At 42.6% G+C, this 20,567-nt stretch overlaps 1 protein-coding gene across 1 annotated transcript in view; it reads right to left on the reverse strand.

Annotated features, from left to right (window-relative positions):
* LOC137380040 (cilia- and flagella-associated protein 69-like) overlaps positions 1 to 20,567 on the reverse strand; it is a 188,074-nt gene that overhangs the window by 119,353 nt on the left and 48,154 nt on the right. The window contains exons 9-14 of the mRNA XM_068051569.1: positions 18,035 to 18,158; positions 17,738 to 17,786; positions 13,962 to 14,083; positions 7,866 to 8,082; positions 7,365 to 7,529; positions 1,755 to 1,870 (exon numbers count right to left, since the gene is read on the reverse strand). Coding sequence (XP_067907670.1) covers positions 1,755 to 1,870; positions 7,365 to 7,529; positions 7,866 to 8,082; positions 13,962 to 14,083; positions 17,738 to 17,786; positions 18,035 to 18,158 — 793 coding nt within the window. The remainder of the gene's footprint in view (positions 1 to 1,754; positions 1,871 to 7,364; positions 7,530 to 7,865; positions 8,083 to 13,961; positions 14,084 to 17,737; positions 17,787 to 18,034; positions 18,159 to 20,567) is intronic.

The raw sequence follows: 20,567 nt of genomic DNA on the forward strand, positions 1-20,567 counted from the left end.
CATCATTCTCTGTAAACTTTAACAACTTTAAAGACCTCTGGAAAGCACCAAATACTTGTACAATTGTAGCACAACTGCTAGTAGGAATCAAGCAGCATTAACCTGAAAGTAATTGATGGTCCCTTTAAATAACACTGTGGGGGTGGGTTTCTTCCTGCTACTGAATGGGTATTCAGCCATGTGTGATTAAGAGAGGGCATTATCTGAAGCACTGAGCTCCAAAGTGGCAGCGCTGGTGTCAAATCAGCAGTACATGCTGACTGACATCATGATCTGCCTGAAGAAATGTGACCAATTAGTTGCCACTTAAGGGCTACCTCCTGCCGCCGTAGCGCCACAGCAGCTGTGGAGGTGGCCCGATAAAACATGTTGGGCTCCTTGTGGGCCCGGGGGCAGGTGACTCGCCTGATCGGGCACCTTGTGCCGGACAGAGAACCCCAACAGCAGCACAAGCTGCTCCCGCTAGAGCACCTCCTCCCGTCTCCTGAATGACCCCCACTCCCCTTGCCAGAGCCCAGACGATTGTCCCCAGTGAGGCTGAAAACCCCATTCACCTTTATGGAGGCCGACATCCACGGGCCAATTAAGGACCTGGGCCACATAAAATTATGGCATGACTTCCAAGCCCGGCGGAGGCAGACTCGCCCCCAACGTTTTGGCCGGTGGGCCGGGCCTTCGCCCAGAGATAAAATTCCAGCTATTAACTCTGTTTTCTCTCCACAGGTGCTGCCTGATCTGCTTTGTATTTCCAGCATCCGCAATATTTTGCTTTTATATCATGATCTGCCTCCTCTGCGTGCTTCCATTGGATGTTCATTGTGCGGATGCCATTTTGGACCTCTAAGGCTACCGGTAGCACTCAAAAAATGGATGCTGTACATTTGAATTATGTGATTATAATTCCCTGAAAGTGATGCAGGTAGATAAAGCCATAAAACAACCAAAGCATGTCTGGTTTTAGAAATGTAAGTATAGTGTACAAGAGTAAAGTCATAATGCTAAATTTGTACAAAACATTGGTTGGAGCATTATGTCGTTTTAGGCTGTTGATGCTCTGGCTTCATGAACCTACCTTCTTCCTGTATGGAGGTCTTCTGGACCATCTGATATTTCAGCAACCTAAAGCCAGAGGGCTGTCCCTGGGCACTCACTGCACCTAAAAGCTCACAAGGCTTAGTCTGACCCTCAAAATTGAACTGGTCTCCACCCAGGACTATGAGTGATCCAGCTGGCACACTCTACCAGCTGGCTGCCCAGAATCTGCTCAAGAGAAAATCTACCTCAGTTTCTTTTCAGCCTTCTACATTATTAATAATCTAAAGCATGTAAGAATTTTGCCATATGAGAACTGCAGTAGAATTAGAGGAAAACCAAGATCCTAGTAGTGAGCTGTTCAATCCAATGTGCTCTTATTTCACTGCCTGTATTGTTGCTTACCCCATGTAGTTTAGTTGTGGCACAATGTCAGCTCCAGCATAACAAATAGAACTGATGCTGCAGTCCATAATCCAACAACACAATGAAATGCCCTACAGCCACTATTTGTACCTACCCATCAGAATTCCTTAGTTTGACAGGCAAAGTGGCAGGAAGTAAACACTGGGAAAGCACACAAGACACTTTTTAAAAATAAAAATACAGCACCCACCACTCATGCACAGATATATATGTGACTTAGTGTACAGTGCATACATGCATGGACCCAGTATACCAGCTTGTCAAACCAGTCACAATATTATTCAATATTTACCCACCTTTCTATGAATATCATTTTCACAGATGCTTGACAAGATGATGAGAATGTTAGTTTGCATTTCCAATTTAATTTTGGTTTCTTCCTCCAAGCTGTTTGTCATGCCTTTCAGAATATCTATTAAACATTTTTGAAATATCATATCATTCATCATAAAAAAATTATTGAAAGTGTTTTTTAAAACCCTACACACTGCGGATTCCTGAGAAACAAAATGGACTGCTTCTTATTTGAGCAAAAAATCTCTTTACTCACCCAATTTGCCACGTGATACACTTGAGGGCAGTGACAGGCTCCTTTACCTTAACCAATTCTACCCTCAATCCTTGCTGGTTAAGCCAATAACAGCCCCGCATGATGACTTTCCCTCCAATTCTCCCTTCTTGTTGGTAAGTGTACAAACTCCATTTGATGGTTGTGCCCTCAGCCACTCACCCACATCCCCATCACCACCCACGAACCCCCCTCAGCAATCAAACTCAACCAGCTTTCCATTTCTCTCTCCTCCTTTAAACCCATCCCTTTGGCTAAGCTTTTAGTTCCCCCTGTCTTTGGCATGGTGTCCATTTACTTGCATTGTGTAAAGTACCTTGGGATGTTCTTCTGTGCTAAAGATGCTACATCAATGCAAGTTGTTTTTTTAAATCCTTGGAGCACATGTCTGCTTCTCCCATACATTCTTTTTCAGATAAGGACTATCAATGAAGTATGGGGTTGAAGGTGATTTAGAGCTTTGGATCAGAAATTGGCTAGCTGAAAGAAGACAGAGGGTGGTGGTTGATGGCAAATGTTCATCCTGGAGTTTAGTTACTAGTGGTGTACCGCACGGATCTGTTTTGGGGCCACTGCTGTTTGTCATTTTTATAAATGACCTGGAAGAGGGTGTAGAAGGGTGGGTTAGTAAATTTGCGGATGACACGAAGGTCGGTGGAGTTGTGGATAGTGCCGAAGGATGTTGTAGGGTACAGAGGGACATAGATAGGCTGCAGAGCTGGGCTGAGAGATGGCAAATGGAGTTTAATGCGGAAAAGTGTGAGGTGATTCACTTTGGAAGGAGTAACAGGAATGCAGAGTACTGGGCTAATGGGAAGATTCTTGGTAGTGTAGATGAACAGAGAGATCTTGGTGTCCAGGTGCATAAATCCCTGAAGGTTGCTACCCAGGTTAATAGGGCTGTTAAGAAGGCATATGGTGTGTTAGCTTTTATTAGTAGGGGGATCGAGTTTCGGAGCCACGAGGTCATGCTGCAGCTGTACAAAACTCTGGCGAGACCGCACCTGGAGTATTGCGTGCAGTTCTGGTCACCGCATTATAGGAAGGATGTGGAAGCTATGGAAAGGGTGCAGAGGAGATTTACTAGGATGTTGCCTGGTATGGAGGGAAGGTCTTACGAGGAAAGGCTGAGGGACTTGAGGTTGTTTTCGTTGGAGAGAAGGAGGAGGAGAGGTGACTTAATAGAGACATATAAGATAATCAGAGGGTTAGATAGGGTGGATAGTGAGCGTCTTTTTCCTCGGATGGTGATGGCAAACACGAGGGGACATAGCTTCAAGTTGAGGGGTGATAGATATAGGACAGATGTGAGAGATAGTTTCTTTACTCAGAGAGTAGTAAGGGCGTGGAACGCCCTGCCTGCAGCAGTAGTAGATTCGCCAACTTTAAGGGCATTTAAGTGGTCATTGGATAGACATATGGATGAAAATGGAATAGTGTAGGTCAGATGGTTTCACAGGTCGGCGCAACATCGAGGGCCGAAGGGCCTGTACTGCGCTGTAATGTTCTAATTCTAATTCTAATGTTAGTATCTGTCCTACTCTCAGCACTAGCCCATCCACTCAATTTTCAATATCCACAATCCTCTGGTGTTAAGTAGACAAATCAAGTTTAGGTTTATAAACAAAAGTAACTGTTCACAAATCTTGCTGTTGATTCTCCAACTACTACAGTTTCCCTTTTCCTCATCTTAGCGGTTGGAAAATAAATGCTCTTCTAAATAGATTTTAACATTAAACAACGACAAAATAGCTAACAGGCATCATGGGTTAAGTAAAATCAGTTTGAGTTTGTACATGCGACAGTCACATAGTTTTGGAGACCTTTTCTAGCATGAAACCAGCCAGAAGAAAACCAGACACAGTAGAACAATATGGTTAAGAAAGAAGAGGATAATAGAAAATACTGGACAAAGGAAGGAAGGTCTCTAACCATGAAAAGGTTTAAATAATAGGGTCATAGGTCATAGAATCCTTGCAGCACTGAAGAAGAATCTGTTCAATGACATTAGTGTCACACAGGCAGAAATAATTAAAAACAGACCATATATGATCAATAGAATGAATGCATAAAGCTTATATAAGTTACTTATATGGCACTTCAGGAGAGCAAAACCTAGCTTCTGACCCAGATGATGTGTCCTGTTACGACCCGGTGAGAAAGGGGTCTAGGGGTCCCTCTCAGCTTTTACCTGGTCTTAGTGCAACAGGGTTTCATTTTTAAACACACTGTTTTTAGCTCCCTCTTGGTGAATCATTGTTCACCGCTTTCCAATTATAAGGCAAAGAAACCAGCACAAACAGGTTTTTTTTAGGTTTAAAGAAAACCGGTTGAAATTTGTTAAACTCAAATTTGGTTAACACCTATGAATACATGACGCACCCATGCTAGCATGCAACGCGATACACACATGCAGATAGAGACAGAAAAGAGCAGACGAAAAGTAAAGTGGAAAAGTTAGAGGCAATATCTGAAGAGGGTTTTTGTTACGGTTCTTTGAACTCACTGTGGAGTCCATGATTGTAGAGAGATCTTGCTCTTTCGTTGGGAACAAATATTCTTCTTAAACCTTAAATAAAAGCAAAATACTGCGGATGCTGGAAATCTGAAATAAAAACAAGAAATGCTGGAACCACTCAGCAGGTCTGGCAGCATCTGTGGAAAGAGAAGCAGAGTTAACGTTTCGGGTCAGTAACCCTTCTTCGGAACTGGTTCTTCTTAAACCTTGTTCACCTCAGGAGACCATTTTGTTTGGGGTTCATGTGTCTTCAGTGGATTTGGAGTTCCATGAGAAAAAGATGGGAGCAGACAGGAGAGACTGTGGTGGGCCAGCCAGGAGAGGTCTTTTCAGTCCAGGAGCAAACAGACACTCTGAGTTCAAAAGGTTTGTACAATTCAAAAAAAAAGGTTGCCAAGCAGATTAGTCATGTGACTAACTCGTCTGACCACATCTTGGCTCTGTGGATTGTATCATCTTAACAGAGCCTGGAATGCACTTCCCTGCCTTCAACGTCTGGTGCTTGAAGTCCATTGTGGGTTAAATGGATAAGGGGAGTAACCTCTCTTTTCCCTATTGGTATGTAAATGTCTTCCCCCCAAGTGTCCGGCAGCCCATGCAACAGGCCTTCTCTTCTTCCCAGCAACAATTTGAAATTTAATGTCCACGTGGTGAAATTAGTATGCCTCATTCTTGGCAGGTGGGGGTCTAGCATGACAAGTCCCAAGTCGTGATGTGTGAAATGAGCTGTGAAAAATCATTACTTCTGGTTTGTAATAGAATAGGTGTCACTGTATTAAGATTTATCGATGAATGTAATGCTTAATTTAGTTCAAATGGACTTTCAAACTATTAAAGTTATACACTGAACTAAGTGTCCTCTGAATTTCTTGAATCTACTGATATGACATCTGGTGCCCTCAACAAGAGTACTTTTCCTTGTTCTATTGAGCTAATCTGACTGGACTTCCATTTCTCCTTCCTTTGTTTGAGGTATGCCCTTGTATTAGCCAGCGTGTTGTCATGCTAGGCCCCCACCTGCCAAGAATGAGGCACATTAATTTTGTCATGAACATTGATTTTATACCGTTGCTGAAGCAAGGAAAGGACTAGTTAAACAGATCAGCCGTGGATAGAAAAGACATTTGCATATTAACAGGCAGTACTTGGAAAGACAAAGGACCATTCCCTGACACATTCAACCCACAATAGAACTTGATCTCCAGCTATGTATCTAAGAGGAGCATTCCAGATACTGCTAAGGTGATACAATCCAGGACTGGTTAGACAAGCTGGTCACATGACTAACTGGCTGTTCCAGGGTTTTCTTTTGAACTAACCACAGAGAGTTTGGGCTCAGAAAGACTGTTTGCTCCTGGACTGAGAAGATTTCTCCTGTCTGCTCCCATCTCTTTCTCACAAGCCTCTGAATCCACTGAAGACACAGGAACCCCAAGAGAGAAAAGTCTCCTACAGAGAACATGGTTGAAGAAGAATACTGGGCCCCAACGAAAAGTAAGATCTACCTACAATCAAGGACTCTACAGTGAGCTCAAAGAACCGTAACAAAAACTCTTCAGGTATTGCCTCAAACTTTTCCACTTTATTTTTTTTCTGCTCTTTCCTGTTTCTATTTGCAGGTGTGTATTGCATATGCATGCTAGCGTGGGTGCGCCGTGTATCCATAAGTGTCAACCAAATTACAATTTAAGTTCAAGTTTAATAAATTTCAACTTTTTCTTTAAACCTAAGAAAACCTGCTTGTGCTGGTTTCTTTGCCTTATAATTGGAAAGCGGTGAACAAGGATTCACCAAGGGGGAGCTAAAAACAGTGTGTTTTTTAAAAACCCTGTTACAGGATGACCAGGTGAAAGCTGAGAGGGACCCCTAGACACCTTTCTCAACTGGTCGTAACAGTATGAACTTCTGTGGTTACTTCCTATGTTTCTACACTTTTCCTTGTCTTTCTTTCAGCTATGTTTAAGTTATCCCAATTTCTGCAAACTCTGCCAGTATTATCGACCAGCATTTCCCTAATGCACTCTTTGTGTCCCCCTCAAGCTGATCTCAATGCTGAATTGTCTCTATTACAGAATCCAACACCAGCCATGTGTCATCTATGAACCTTTCATACTCACTTATGAGCACAGGAATTCTACTCTCTAGATTCATTATCAAATAAACCCACTCAACCACTTTGGGGAATGTACTTCCTGGTATGGTATCGAGTCATGCATAAGATCTCATTCAATCTCCAGTTTGTGCTGAGTTAGCTAATCACAGCCAGAGTGCTCGTAAAGGTGGTAGAGAGATCTCAGTGAACGGAGGAATGGAAATGAAAAAGTCAACCAGGAATTCCACTCCTGATCACTGTCCACTAACTAGCCCTTTCCTATCAAGTATGCATGTTAGAGACTGAGTGAGGACAGCATTAGCTTCCACTGTGATGCTGCCAAAGTCAAACTGCCAAAGAACATTTATCATTTAAGTTCACTTAATATTGGACCCTTGAGTGAGGTATCTGAGGGCTACTAGCACCTTTAAAGCCATGCTCTAGCTTCAAGAGAACAGTGGAGAAAATGGAAGAAAGAAAATGTATTTGTATAGTGCCTTTCATATCCTCAGAATGTCTGAAAGCATTTCAAAACAAGTGAAGTCATTACTTTGTAGGCAAATGCAACAGCCAATTTATACACAATAATGTATCACACAGCAAATGAGATATTGGTTGAATGTTAAACACTGGCTAGGACACTTCACAAATTTTCTCCCACTTACTGTTTCTAACTGTATATTTAAACTTCATATTAGGTGGGGATTGAGATTACAAACATACTGTACCTAGAAGTTGAGGAACAGCTCCTTGGTCATGTAAGTCTTGGTTTATCAATTCTTCACCAAGGGATGCCATAGCTCTCAGGAGTCTTAGACAGTATTGCATTTGAGCTTTTTTACTGCCACGGCCAGCAGCAGCATGGAATGAATTGCCTTTACCAAAGTATGGATCTGAGAGGGGGAACAAGTTAAAATTGTGTGACTGACAAATAGATCTGTTATTCTAAATAACTAACTCATATTATTGGAGGTACAACTTTGTGAGAAAGGAAATACTGGAACTACACAGTGTTTTTTTAATGTTCATGCTCTCTCCCTGCTGTACAAATGGAACAAGCACCAATTTTATACTGCACTCACACTCAAAATCTGTCCATGTCAAATGGGTTAAACCATAATTCAACACTTCTTTGGTCCGTTATCATTGAAGCATACTCAAAAATTCTATTTTAGTATTTTCTCTTTCAGTTTAGAAATTTAAATTTACTGGAATTTAAAGGTATTTACCTTGACCTACACACCAGTCCAACAGAAGAAGCAGACAGGTATTCCCTTGACAGTTCATGTAATCATTCACCATGACTGGAGCAACTGAGATCAAAGCAGCTAAGGCATGAAGCTGAAGCTCTTCAAATTGGGCAGCAGACCATTCCCGAACTCCAGGTCTCTCATTTGGCCTAATATAATGAAATAGTGCCAGTAGTGCTCCCCCCTCACTAAGGAGCTGCAGAGCAAAAGACATACATAAAATGACAAATTTGAAAGTTTAGATCACAGTCACTATAAATCACCCTCCGAAACAGTTAATCTGTAAAGATTTTATGAATCAAAAAACTACCCATTGCTAAAGTCATGCTCCTGAATTAGTAAGTTAACAACAAATAATTTTTCTGCAGTGCTCCTCTTGCACACTGAGGTATAACAGAGCACATTACGGTGCTGAGGAAGAGTGGATGCTGATCAGGAGGGGGAGGGAGATAAAGGCCTGTTTGGGTGTACAACAAAAAACCCAATCCGAGCCCAACAGAACCACATCCGACCCGAGCCCGACCTGGCCTGAGTTCTTGCATTTTTTCCTGCGCCCGACCCGACACAACCATCAGCTAACTTACCTTCTGTTTTTTATTTTGTTGCTGATCTGCACAAGCTTAAAATAATTGCAACAAAAACACCTTTCTAGTCCAAAAATTAAATTAGCACTGGAGCCACTTACCTGTGATAGAGCTTGTCTGACCCCGTCCGACCCAAGCCCTAACGCCAGACCCGGAAGTGCAACCTGACCAGACCCGAACCTGTTGGGTTTCGGTCGGGTAGCTGGCCTTTAGAAAGAGATAACGAAATACTTGAGGGAGCCAAAGGCACTGTTTTAGGAAAGGATTTTTAGGGAGCTTTTGTAAGGTAGGGGATTGAGGTGTGGAGTTTCATACAGCAGAAGCAACCACTGATTGTGGAGCAGAGGGAGAAAAAAACAAGGAGTAACACAGTCAGAGGAATGTGGGGTACTTGTAAGTATGTATAGCTCAAGAAGATCACTTTAATAACGTTGCATAACTGTGGAGGGGTTTGAATGCAAGATGAAGAATTTGAAGTCAATTTGGTGGGGCATGAGGAGCTTGGCCACGGCGAGGGTAATGGGGATGATACAGCTTTGTGCACATCAGGAAATAGCTTGTATTCTGAATGAGTTGTAATTTTCAGAATTTAGAGGTGAGAGGGCCAGATTAGAACAGCACATAGAGAAATCTAGCCTGGAGGAGATAAAGAATTAGATTAAGATTCAGCAGGAAAAGGGAAAGGGTAAGGGCACAGATGAGCAATATTACTAAGGTAGAAAGTGTAAATCTTCATAAAGTTCACTTTGAGTTGAGAAATACACTAGGGTTCTGCTGGAGAAATAGTGCAGGACGGAGGGCTTCAGATTCCTGGGGTGTTGGGGCCAGTTTCGGGGCAGCAGGGAGCTGTACAGATGGACAGTATGAACTTCAACAGAGCTGGGACCAATGTCCTTGCAGGCAAGTTAACTAGTGTTGTGGGGGAGGAATTAAACTAATTTGGTAGGAGAAGGAGTACCAGGATGATGCATGAGAGAGGAGATACATGGTGCACAGAGGACTAAAAGAGACAAATGGCATGAGAGTAAAGAGAAGTTCAAAAATATGAGAAATCAGACATGGGGGAAATGTGAGGCAGACTAAGATGGGTTTAGTGTGCGTGTGGATTAAATTGGCTAACCCCCAAAAAGGGGTGTGGGGTTCACAGAACACAATTAACCCACCCCCATTCATTGCATTGCAGGCAGCATGATAAATTCGTTCTGTCTGCTGTTTTAAATATGTGGTACATGCAGTCCCCATGACCCATGCTATTCATTGTCCACATGCATTAACACGGGGCGATATCGTGAATGGCTAGCATTACTTAAAGGCAGCCTGCATCTCTTAAAAGGGAGGTGCACTGTGGCTGAAATACTTTGAGGAATGGCTGAACATGTGAGACAGCATGCAACAAAGTTTTCTGACAAGGCAATGGAGGTTTTGGTGCAAGAGCTGTCTCTTTCCAGGATCTCATTATCCTCAAGGCCCACACCTTTCTGAAGGACCATGTTATGGAGTGCGCAGCAGACCACCACAATGACTAAGACCCTTGCAGGAGGGTATTGGAGAGTGCCACCCGACTGGTCCAGGCACCATAATTGCATCTTCAGAAGCCTGATGTTCTGCACAATAGCTGTCCTACTCAGCAGGTGGCATTGGTTGTATTGCCTCTGTGCCTCTGTCTGGGGTTCTCACAGAGAGGTCAGTATCCATCTGTTCAAGGGATATCCCTTGTCCCCTAGGATAAATCCTCACACTTCAGGGGTTGGAGTGAAGATGTGAGGCAACCTGGACTGGCGGAGGATGAAGGAGTCATGGCAGCTGCCAGGAAACTGAGCACATACATGGAGGAAGCTCTTGGTGTGGTCACAGACCAGTTGTATGTTGAGGAAGTGGAAGCCCTTCCTGTTCATGGATCTCACTGGCCGGTCACAGGGTGCCTTGGTGGCCACATGGGTGCAATCGATGATGCCCTTCACCTCGGGGAATCCAGCGATGGAGGTGAAACCCAATGCTCAGACTCTCTGTAGCATCGACTGCTCAATGTCACTGATGGTGCAGAGATGCTCGGAGTGGATGCCAGCTGTGTTCCAGTCAGTGGCCTCATCCAACATCCAAGGACACCAGGAAAGGGCTAAGACAGTTAAAACAGCAGATGAAGGAGCCACCCCTCAGCAGGCATTGGCATCACCCTCACCCCTCCGACTCAGGAACCATCTGTGTGCCAAGGCCCTGTGACAGAGGCAACCCCTACAATGTCGCAGGCGCGGCAGCCTTTGGAGGAACCCCCACAGTCCTACAATGGATGGTAGGACCCTGGAAAGTACAGAAGGTCAGAAGGACCTTGGTCTACTTGTCCATAGATCACTGAAGGCAGCAGCACAGGTAGATAAGGTAGTTAGGAAGGCATATGGGATACTTGCCTTTATTAGCTGAGGCACAGAATATAAGAGCAGGGAGGTTATGATGGAGCTGTATAAAACGCTAGTTAGGCCATAGCTGGAGTACTGTGTACAGTTCTGGGCACCACACTACAGGAAGGATGTGATTGCACTGGAGAGGGTACAGAGGAGATTCACCAGGATGTTGCCTCGGCTGGAGCATTTCAGCTATGAAGAGAGACTGAAAAGGCTAAGGTTGTTTTTCTTAGAACAGAGAGGGATGAGGGGGGACATGATTGAGGAAAAAAAAAATTGGAATCTGGAATACACTGCCTGAAGGGGTGGTAGAGGCAGGAACCATCACAAAATTTAAGAAGTATTTAGATGAGCACTTGAAAAGCCATAGCATACAAGGCTACAGGCCAAGTGCTGGAAAATGGGACTAGAATAGTTAGGTGCTTGATGGCCAGCACAGACACGATGGGCCGAATGGCCTGTTTCTGCGCTGTATAACTCTATGACAGGCATTAAGGGAATGCACAAGGGTGATTAATTTATTTTTCTATGCATTATGTAATGAATTAAATCATAAAATTGTATTGGAATGTGTATTTTCTCGCAGCTTTTATTTTTGTATTTGTGATATGATGGTCAGTGATGGAGCAATGTTTTCCACAAACTCGCACATGTTGCAGTTACAGCACACCATCGGACCTGCCATGTCTTTCTAACCTTATTTATTTATTTGCTTAGTTAACTAGTTACTAATTTAGTAAAGTAATAGCAAGTTACAATCTCATAGGTTGGAGACAAAAGAAGAACACTCACCAGCTACTGGAGGTAAAACAAAAAGAATAAAAAGCAGCCCCTCCATTCCCCTCTGCATCGAGATCCCACTGCACCAAATTCCCGACTTTAGCACTTAACTAAACAAAGCATTCTGTTCCCTGATTACTCTGTGCGGTAGCAAACACTGTTTACTTATACAGAGAGTTTATGATCACACCCAAGTTACAACTGCTAAGTCAGCTTCCTGCTACAGTAATTAGCAACTATTCAGGCAACCACTTTCAGCTGATTGGCAGGCAATTGCCACAGACAGGCAGTTTCTGTTAACTCGGGATCTTAACTAGTTTGCAGTTTCTCCTGCAATTTTAAAGTTCTGAGTCAACTTCTAAATGTTAATCTAATCTACAGTTTGAGAAATACTTATCAGAGAGATCCCACTTGCACAAAATTTCCAACTTTAACACTCAGTTAAATGAAGCATCCTGTTCCCCAATCACTCTGTGCTCTATTAGATATGTCTCTGCAAACCCCTTTACCAAGATGGCATTCTGTACATTTCCCTTTGCAAGTGTACATACACATTTCAGATCCATTTTCAAGCATTATGTGGCCAAAAAATGGGCACTACATAACCCAACTTAGCTTCCCCATGTGTGTTAATACCTGGAACATGAAAAATAAGGTTGGTGAACTGCAGGCACAAGGGATTATGATACAGTGACAATAATGGAGACCTGGCTCAAACAAAGGGAAAACTGGATAGATAATATTCCTGGATACAATATTTATAGGAAAGATAGCAAAGGAAAAATAAAGGAGAGGTGGGGTGTCAGTAGTGATCAAAGATACTGTTATAAGATTACAAAAGATACTGTTACCTCACTAGAAAGGGATGATGTACCTGAAGGTTCAAAGACAGAATATATTTGGTTAGAATTAAGGCACATTGGAGGAGTTGTTATGCTGCTGTGTGTATACCACAGGCCACCAAATGGTGGGAAAGAAAGTGGAGCAAATTTGCAGGTAAATTGAAAGAAAATGCAAGAAATTTAGAGTAGTAATAATGGTGATCTTCAATTATCCGAATAAAGACTGGGAAGGAGGGGGAGGAATTCCCAAAATGTGTACAAGCAAGTTTTCTTGATTGATATGTTTCCAGCCCAACAAGAAAGGAAACAGTGCTGGATCGAGTGCTGGGGATTGAAGTGGGACAAGTAGAGCAGGTTTCAGTGGCAGAATATTTGATCAAACTATCATTAGGTTTAGAATAGTTATGGAAAAATTAAGGGTGAAATTACTCAACTGAAGTAGGACTAATCTCAGTAAATTCATAAGGTACCTGATCCAATGGATTGAAATCAAAGATTAGAAGGTAAAACAGTAAATGACCAATGAGAGGTCTTAAAAGAAGAGATAGTTTGGGTTAGACTAGATACATTCCCACGAGGAAGAAAGAAAGGGTATTCAAAGCTAAAGCAACTTGGATGACTAAAGATATAGAGATTAAAAAGGATAAATGTTGGGTTGAATACAAACATACAGAGGAGATCTAAAGAAGGAAATAAGAGGGGCAAAAATAATATATGACAACAGATTAGTGGGTAATATAAAAGGAAACCCCAAAGTTTTTTTTATAAACATATAAATAGTAAAAGTAATAGGCGCGTATCCATTGTCTCTCGAGATAAGGAGGCCCAAAAGAAGAAGAAGAAGAAGAAAGAATAGGAAAATAGTCCACCATCTACAAAGCATAAGTCAGGAGTGTGATGCAACACTTCCCACTTTCCTGCAGCTCCAACAACACTCAAGAAGCTTAACACCATCCAGGACCATGCAGCTTGCTTGATTGGTACCCCATTCACTACCTTAAACATTCACACCCTCCATTACCAGCGCACCACTGGCAGAACCTTCCAAACTCACGACCTCTACCACCTAGAAGGACAAGGGCAGCAGGTGCATGGTAACACCACCACCCGCAAGTTCCCCTCTAAGTCACACCTGATTCTGACTTGGAAATATATCATCGTCCCTTCCCTGTCATTGGGTTAAAATCCTGGAACTCCTTCCCTAACAGCACCGCGGGTGTACCTATACCATATGGACTGCAGCGGTTCAAAAAGGCACCACACAACCACCTTCTCCAGGGCAATTAGAGATGGGCAATAAATGCTGGCCTTGCCAGTGATGCCCACATTCCATGAACAAATAAACACATCTCTTTGTTATGAGCTCAAAGCTGAAACTGGCAAAGAATTTCATTTTATAAATTGCTGTTACTTAAGGGCTTTGTAAGTAATGAATAATCTATGATTTTAACAACTCATGAGCCACTTCACCTGTATAGAAGCAAGATCATTTGTCAAAGCAACAAGCAAATTGAAGAATAACTTTTTCATTTCAAAGTCTTCATGGTTGCTGAAAACTTTAAGGCCGTGAACCAGTGGATTAAGAGTCTTTACTGAAAGAGAAAGGAAACACAAAATAATAAAAGAAAATTGCATTAATTTAACACTTTATCGATCCTAAGAGTGTCCCAAATGATCTCACAGACAACATATTACAGTGCAATCACTGCTGTTATGGAGGCAACTGTGACAGCCAATTGCACAAAGCAAGGTCCCACTAACCAGGTAAGGGATCAGTTTATCTGCTTTTTGGTGGTGTTGGTTAGGGGAGGAATGTTGGCCACAAGAGCAAGTAAGATGTCGACTCACCTCCTGACTCCCCGAAACCTTTTTGCCACCTACAGGAAATAAGCCAGGAGTGTGATGGAATGCTCTCGATTTGCTTGGAGCTACAACACCACTCAAGAAGCTCAACACCATCCAGGGCAAAGCAGCCCGCTTGATCGGCACCCCATCCAATGCCGTAAACATTTACTCCCTCCACCACAGGTGTGATGTGACTGCAGTGTGTATCATCTACAAGATGCACTGCAGCAACTTGCCGAGGCTTCTTTGATAGTACCTTTCAAACCTGCAACTTCTACCACCTAGAAGGAAGTAATGATAAATTTGCATATGGCAATTATGAAGAATGTTCGGAGGGTCATTAGGGAAAAAAATATTTTCTCTGGTTGGAGAGTAGGTGGTAAGGGGTCATCAATGTAAAACTGAACCTTGGAGAAACAGTGGTTAGGATTGCAGAATCATCACTGATGATTAAAGGGCATCATATTTAATTTTTGAATGCCTAGTCCCTCCCAAACGAAATTAACTTGTTTTAAACAGAATAAATATTTTGGTGACTTTCTCAATGTAGCAAGTTTTCTTTGGGATGATTTTCCTTCACACACTGCACCACCCACCCTGCCCCAAGCCATGTAGGCCAGGTGGTTCACCTTGAAAAACTGGCCTACTGGATCATAGCAGAACCAGATGAATTTCTGGATTCAGCTCATTTCCTTGGGATATTGGTCACCTGGGTCCAAATATTGCCTGTGGTGCCCCAGATTTTTTTGGGGTTGGGGTGGAGGGAGGGGTAGGGGGCAGAGGTTGGAATGTTGCATGAAAATTCCTGTTGGCTTCTAAGGTCTGGATCCCATCAGAAACTGCAACTAGATGGCTTCTAGCACAAAAGCAAAACAATGCAGATGCTGGAAATCTGAAATAAAAACAGAAAATGCTCAAAATACTTAGCAGTTCAGGCAGCATCTGTGGACTGAAAGAAAATCATCGAGCTGAAACACTGGCAGAATTTTAACTGCCAAGGAGAGGTGGGTTCGGGTGCGGGCGGGGTGGGCAGGGGTGGAGGGGGATTAAAGACCTGAAAAATAATATCTGATTGGGAACTGAACATGATTCTGTCCACTTCCGGCTTTAACCGGGGACCCCCTGTGCAGCTATTGGGTAAGTTACTATAATATGCAAAGAGGCAATTAATTCAGGATTTAACCCCGTGTTCTAGTTTTAACACCCAGCACATGGGTTTCCTGAAGCATGTAAAGCTGTCAGGGTCAACAAAGCAAGAGCACAGTGGGCAGTGCTTCTTCAGTGAAAGTGACAGGCTCGGAAGCCTTCAAACAGGGAAATGGAATAGCTGCAGCCAGGCCGAGGTGATACTCTGCTGCTCATAGCACTTCTGAATGTGTGCTCTCACTGAGGACAGGTGATCTCCAACTTCTTGGAAGGTAGTTCGCCTGTCTTGGACTTCACTCACCCTTGATCTGCACTTCTCTACGATCAGCCTTCACCATGGCATGGGAGCAGCTGCAGCTCAACCTTGCAACTGAAGAGAGGAGCAGCACTAGCAGCACCAGCTACCTTTTCTTCAGCCACATGCTGCTCCACAGGACAGAGGGGATAGACATAGAGAATCAGCTCAAGAAGGCAAGACCTCAACACAGGGTCTACAGGCAGAAGATCAGCTCTTTCGATTTGTGTGAACACCAGAGCTTCAGGAGGCTCAGGTTTTCATGGCAGGTCACTGCTGATATCTGCAGCTTCCTAGAACAAGACGTCCTTCCCAGTGGACCAGATGGGCATGCATTGCCAGTGGCTGACAAGGTGGCTGTCACTGGAGGACCCCTCCCGAACTCAACTTCTCTACCACCACCTAAGTTCTCTGCCTCTCCCTGCAGTTTTTTGCTCTCTTCTTCAAAGAGAGAAAGCAGAGAGTTGTGAATGTGAGAAATTGAATATGTGGAGAGGAGAGAAGGGCAGCATTTGTGCAAGGTGAGTATGAGGCATGGGTGTGAGATGGCACAAAGTTGGTTGCTCAGATGGCGATGTGAAGAGGCGCCTGGAAAGAGAAGAATGAGTGGAGCTGCAAGGTGCATTGGTCTGAGAAGTGCTGTGCAGGAGAATGCTGGGGAAGTCAGAATGTGGGGGATGGCACCTGAAAGTGTTATATCACTCACCTTTTCTGCCCTCCTGAGGTCTTTGATCCTCTAGGGGCACTGTTTCTAGGTTCAAGGGACCACACTTTCACTGCTCACTTCCCCGGCCACTTGCAGCACGGCTACTTGGTTTGAAAGGATGGCTTCTTTCTCGCATCCTTGGTAAACATCACCTAATTTCAGTCCCTCAGATCCCACTGGAGAACCTCCAAGCCTTCTTTCCATTCCTGTGGTTGCTGAAGCCACAGGAATCAATGTACAGTTCATCCGTTCTGAGCCCTGCCGGTGTCACTTTAACTAGAAATCCTTCATTTGACAGATTCAGCATATCATCTTGCTTGCCCTCTTTGATTGGTCGGGAATCCCAGATGTGAGATGCTAAGGCCGTGGTTGAGTTAAAGAGCCATGGCAAAGCCCGCTTCAATGACAAATGGGTTCCTGACCAAGTGTCAGCCATCCCGCTGCATACATGTTTGTTTAGACTATATTTAGCTCATTAATTCTATTTCCCTCTCCACAGATGCTGTCTGACCTGCTGAGTATTTCCAGCATTTTCCGTTTTTATTTTGGATGGTCTCTAGTGCCACTTTTGCTCCTAGCTGGCCCATAAAAATTTCTAACATCATTCTTGAGGTCTGAAGAGGTTTTTGGCAGCCACTTTTTGGGTACTCCGATCTGAAGGGGATGGTGGCAATTTCTAATGCCCATTTACTTTGAGTGATTCACTTCACAGTCACTGCCGACAAATATTCCATAGAATAATGCAGCAGGGAATATGATGCCACTCGTACTCATTTATGCTTAATTTAAAAATTCCCACCTATTTCAGGCAGGAAATTGCGTCCCATGTCAGGGATACTTCTGGAATTGAGAACAGCCTGGAAACAGAAGCTAACAAGGCGTTCTAATGAGGAAAAATTTGCTCTTTTGTATTTTCACATACAGCAAGCACCAAGAAAAAACTGGAGACAATGAAACTGATAAGATGTTCAAATACAATAAGAGAATAGAGAAAAAAGACATAGATTTGAATTTTCCATCCTTTCAGTGACAATTTGGTTTACAGATCTGTTAATGAGTATGGGCAGCAAATGGTGGAATGAGTCCCATGCTACAACCTAACAAATCAACAGTTGAAATATTTGAACAGTTCACAAACTTTGTGTGAAAATCTGGTTGGCACACTTGTTTCTTAATGATATTATTGAAATTTGGACATAAAAAAACCACTGATAAAGCATCTTTCGATGATTTCCATGAACAGAAAATTCTTACCTTCAGGGAATGTAGCAAACCCTATCAAAACCTTAGTAAAGCCAGTTTCCTATTATGAAAAGACAGCACAATGGTAAACAATTTTAGGAAGATTCAGAGCAAAGCATTTCCCTGAATTGTTTTATTGTTAAAGTTTCATATAATCAAGAAAATGAAGTACCTTAAACAATTATTGTATCACAGAATATATCATAACAGCAAATTACGAAATCAATCTCAAGTATATTAAGAAAATGTTTGATTGTTCTATTCACTAATAAAACATGTATGTACATGAAATTTGACAGTAAAACTTACAATCAATGGAACCATGGGGCTTGTTGCTAAAATTGCAGTTATCACCAGCAAGTCATTTCGCAGCTGGCGGTCGGAATGGCAATAACCATTTACCATTTGGTTCAAAAAGGCTTCTTTCAATGCGCTAAAGATAAGAAATGAGGTAAATTAATATTATTTTAGTATAACATACACAAAACCTTTTGTTACATGCAGAAAAATAATCCCAATAATATTCTTGGGCCTGCTATCCGTTCTTTAAATCAGAGAACAAAGCATCTTATTTCTACTATAGAAAAGTAAGAAAACAGCCTGTGAAACTCTCTCCCAGATGGTATCAGCAACTGGAGCTCTGTCTGTTGCTTGCATCAGCTTAAACACACAGAAAACCTTCACTTGTTGAACTGCAGCTGCTAAAGTGTTCATCAGCTTATGAAAAGCATGGTTTGCCAGAGATGCACCAATACAATTCTCTTCAAGAGTTTCTGTGCTTCTAGTCAATATCACAGTTAATTTTGCAGGACATTTTGTAGGACCGTACCCGATCCAATTATATAAAAAAGGGAGAAATGCAAGCTTTGAATATTTAAGGTTTTGAATACCCAAATGTGCTAGTAACACATTATGGGCGGCACAGTGGTGCAGTGGTTAGCACCGCGGCCTCACAACTCCAGGGACCCGGGTTTGATCCTGGGTACTGCCTGTGCGGAGTTTGCAAGTTCTCCCTGTGTCTGCGTGGGTTTTCGCCGGGTGCTCCGGTTTTCTCCCACATCCAAAGACTTGCAGGTGATGGGTAAATTGGCCGTTGTAAATTGCCCCTAGTGTCGGTAGGTGATAGGGAATATAGGATTACTGTAGGGTTAGTATAAATGGGTGGTTGTTGGTTGGCACAGACTTGGTGGGCCTAAGGGCCTGTTTCAGTGCTGTATCTCTAAATAAAATAAATAAAATAAAAAATAACTAAAAACAGAAAAAAATGACTAAAAGATTGATAAGCAAGGTAAAATTAGAGTACGAGAGAAAACTAGCAAGAAATATAAAGACAGATAGTAAGAGTTTCTATAGATATTTAAAAACAGTTAACAAGGTGAGCATTGGTCCTATAGAAAGTGAATCTGGGGAATTAATAATGGATAATAAGGGGATGGCAAATGAACTGAACAGGTATTTTGCATCGGTCTTCACTATTGAGGATACAAGTAACATCCCAGTATTAGCTGTAAGTCAGGAAATGGAAGGGAGGGAGGAACTCAAGAAAATTACAATCACCAGGGAAGTGGTACTGAACAAATTGTTGGAGCTGTGGGCTGACAAGTCCTCGGGTCGAGATGAACTTCATCCTAGGATGTTAAAAAAAGTGGCTAGTGAAATAGTTGATGCGTTAGTTTTAATTTTCCAAAATTCCCTAGATTTGGGGAAGGTTCCGTCAGATTGGAAAATAACAAATGTAACACTTTTATTCAAAAAGGGAGGGAGACAGAAAGCAGGAAACTGCAGGCCAGTTAGCTTAACATCGGTCTTAAGGAAAATGTTAGAAGCTATTACTAAAGACGTTATAGCAGGGCACTTAGAAAAAATCAAGGTATTCAGGCAGAGTCAACATGGTTTTGTGAAAGGGAAATCATGTTTAACCAATTTCTTGGAAGTCTTTGAGGGAGTTACATGTGCTGTGGATAAAGGGGAACTGGTGGATGTATTGTACTTAGATTTCCAGAAGGCATTTGATAAGGTGCCAAATCAAAGGTTATTGCAGAAAATAAAAACTAGGGGTGTAATATATCGGCAAGGATAGAAGATTGGCTATCTAACAGCAAACAGAGAGTAGGCATAAATGGGTCATTTTCTGGTTGGCAAGATATGAGTTATGTGCCACAGGGATCAGTACTGGGGCCTCAACTTTTTACAATTTATGTAAATGACTTAGATGAAGGGACCGAAGTATGGTTGCTATATTTGCTGACGGCAGAAAGATAGGTAAGAAAGAAACTTGTGAAGAGGACAGAAAGAGGCTACAAAGGGATATCAATAGGTTAAGTGAGTGGGCAAAGACCCGGCAAATGAAGTATAATGTGGGAAAATGTGAAATTGCCCACTTTGGCAGGAAGAATAAAAAAGTATATTATCTAAATGGTGAGAGATTGCAGAGCTCTGAGATGCAGAGGAATCTGGGTGTCCTAGAGCATGAATCGCAAAGGTTTAGTATGCAGGTACAGCACGTAATTAGGAAAGCTAATAGAATGTTATTGTTTATCACAAGGGGAATTGAATACAAAAGTAGGGAGATTGTGCTTCAGCTATACAGGGCATTGGTGAGACCACATCTGGAGTACTGTGTACAGTACTGGTCTCCTTATTTAAGGAAGGATGTAACTGTGTTGGAGGCAGTACAGAGAAGGTTTACTCAACTAATACCTGGAATGGGCAGGCTGTCTTCCGAGGAAAGATTGGTCAGGCTGGGCTTATATCTGCTGGAATTCAGCAGAGTAAGACGCAACTTGATTGAAACATATAAGATTCTGAGGGGTTTTGACAGGGTGGATGTGGAAAGGAGTTC

This window comes from Heterodontus francisci, chromosome 2 (genome assembly GCF_036365525.1).
Source record: "Heterodontus francisci isolate sHetFra1 chromosome 2, sHetFra1.hap1, whole genome shotgun sequence".
NCBI classification, from domain to species: Eukaryota; Metazoa; Chordata; class Chondrichthyes; order Heterodontiformes; family Heterodontidae; genus Heterodontus; species Heterodontus francisci.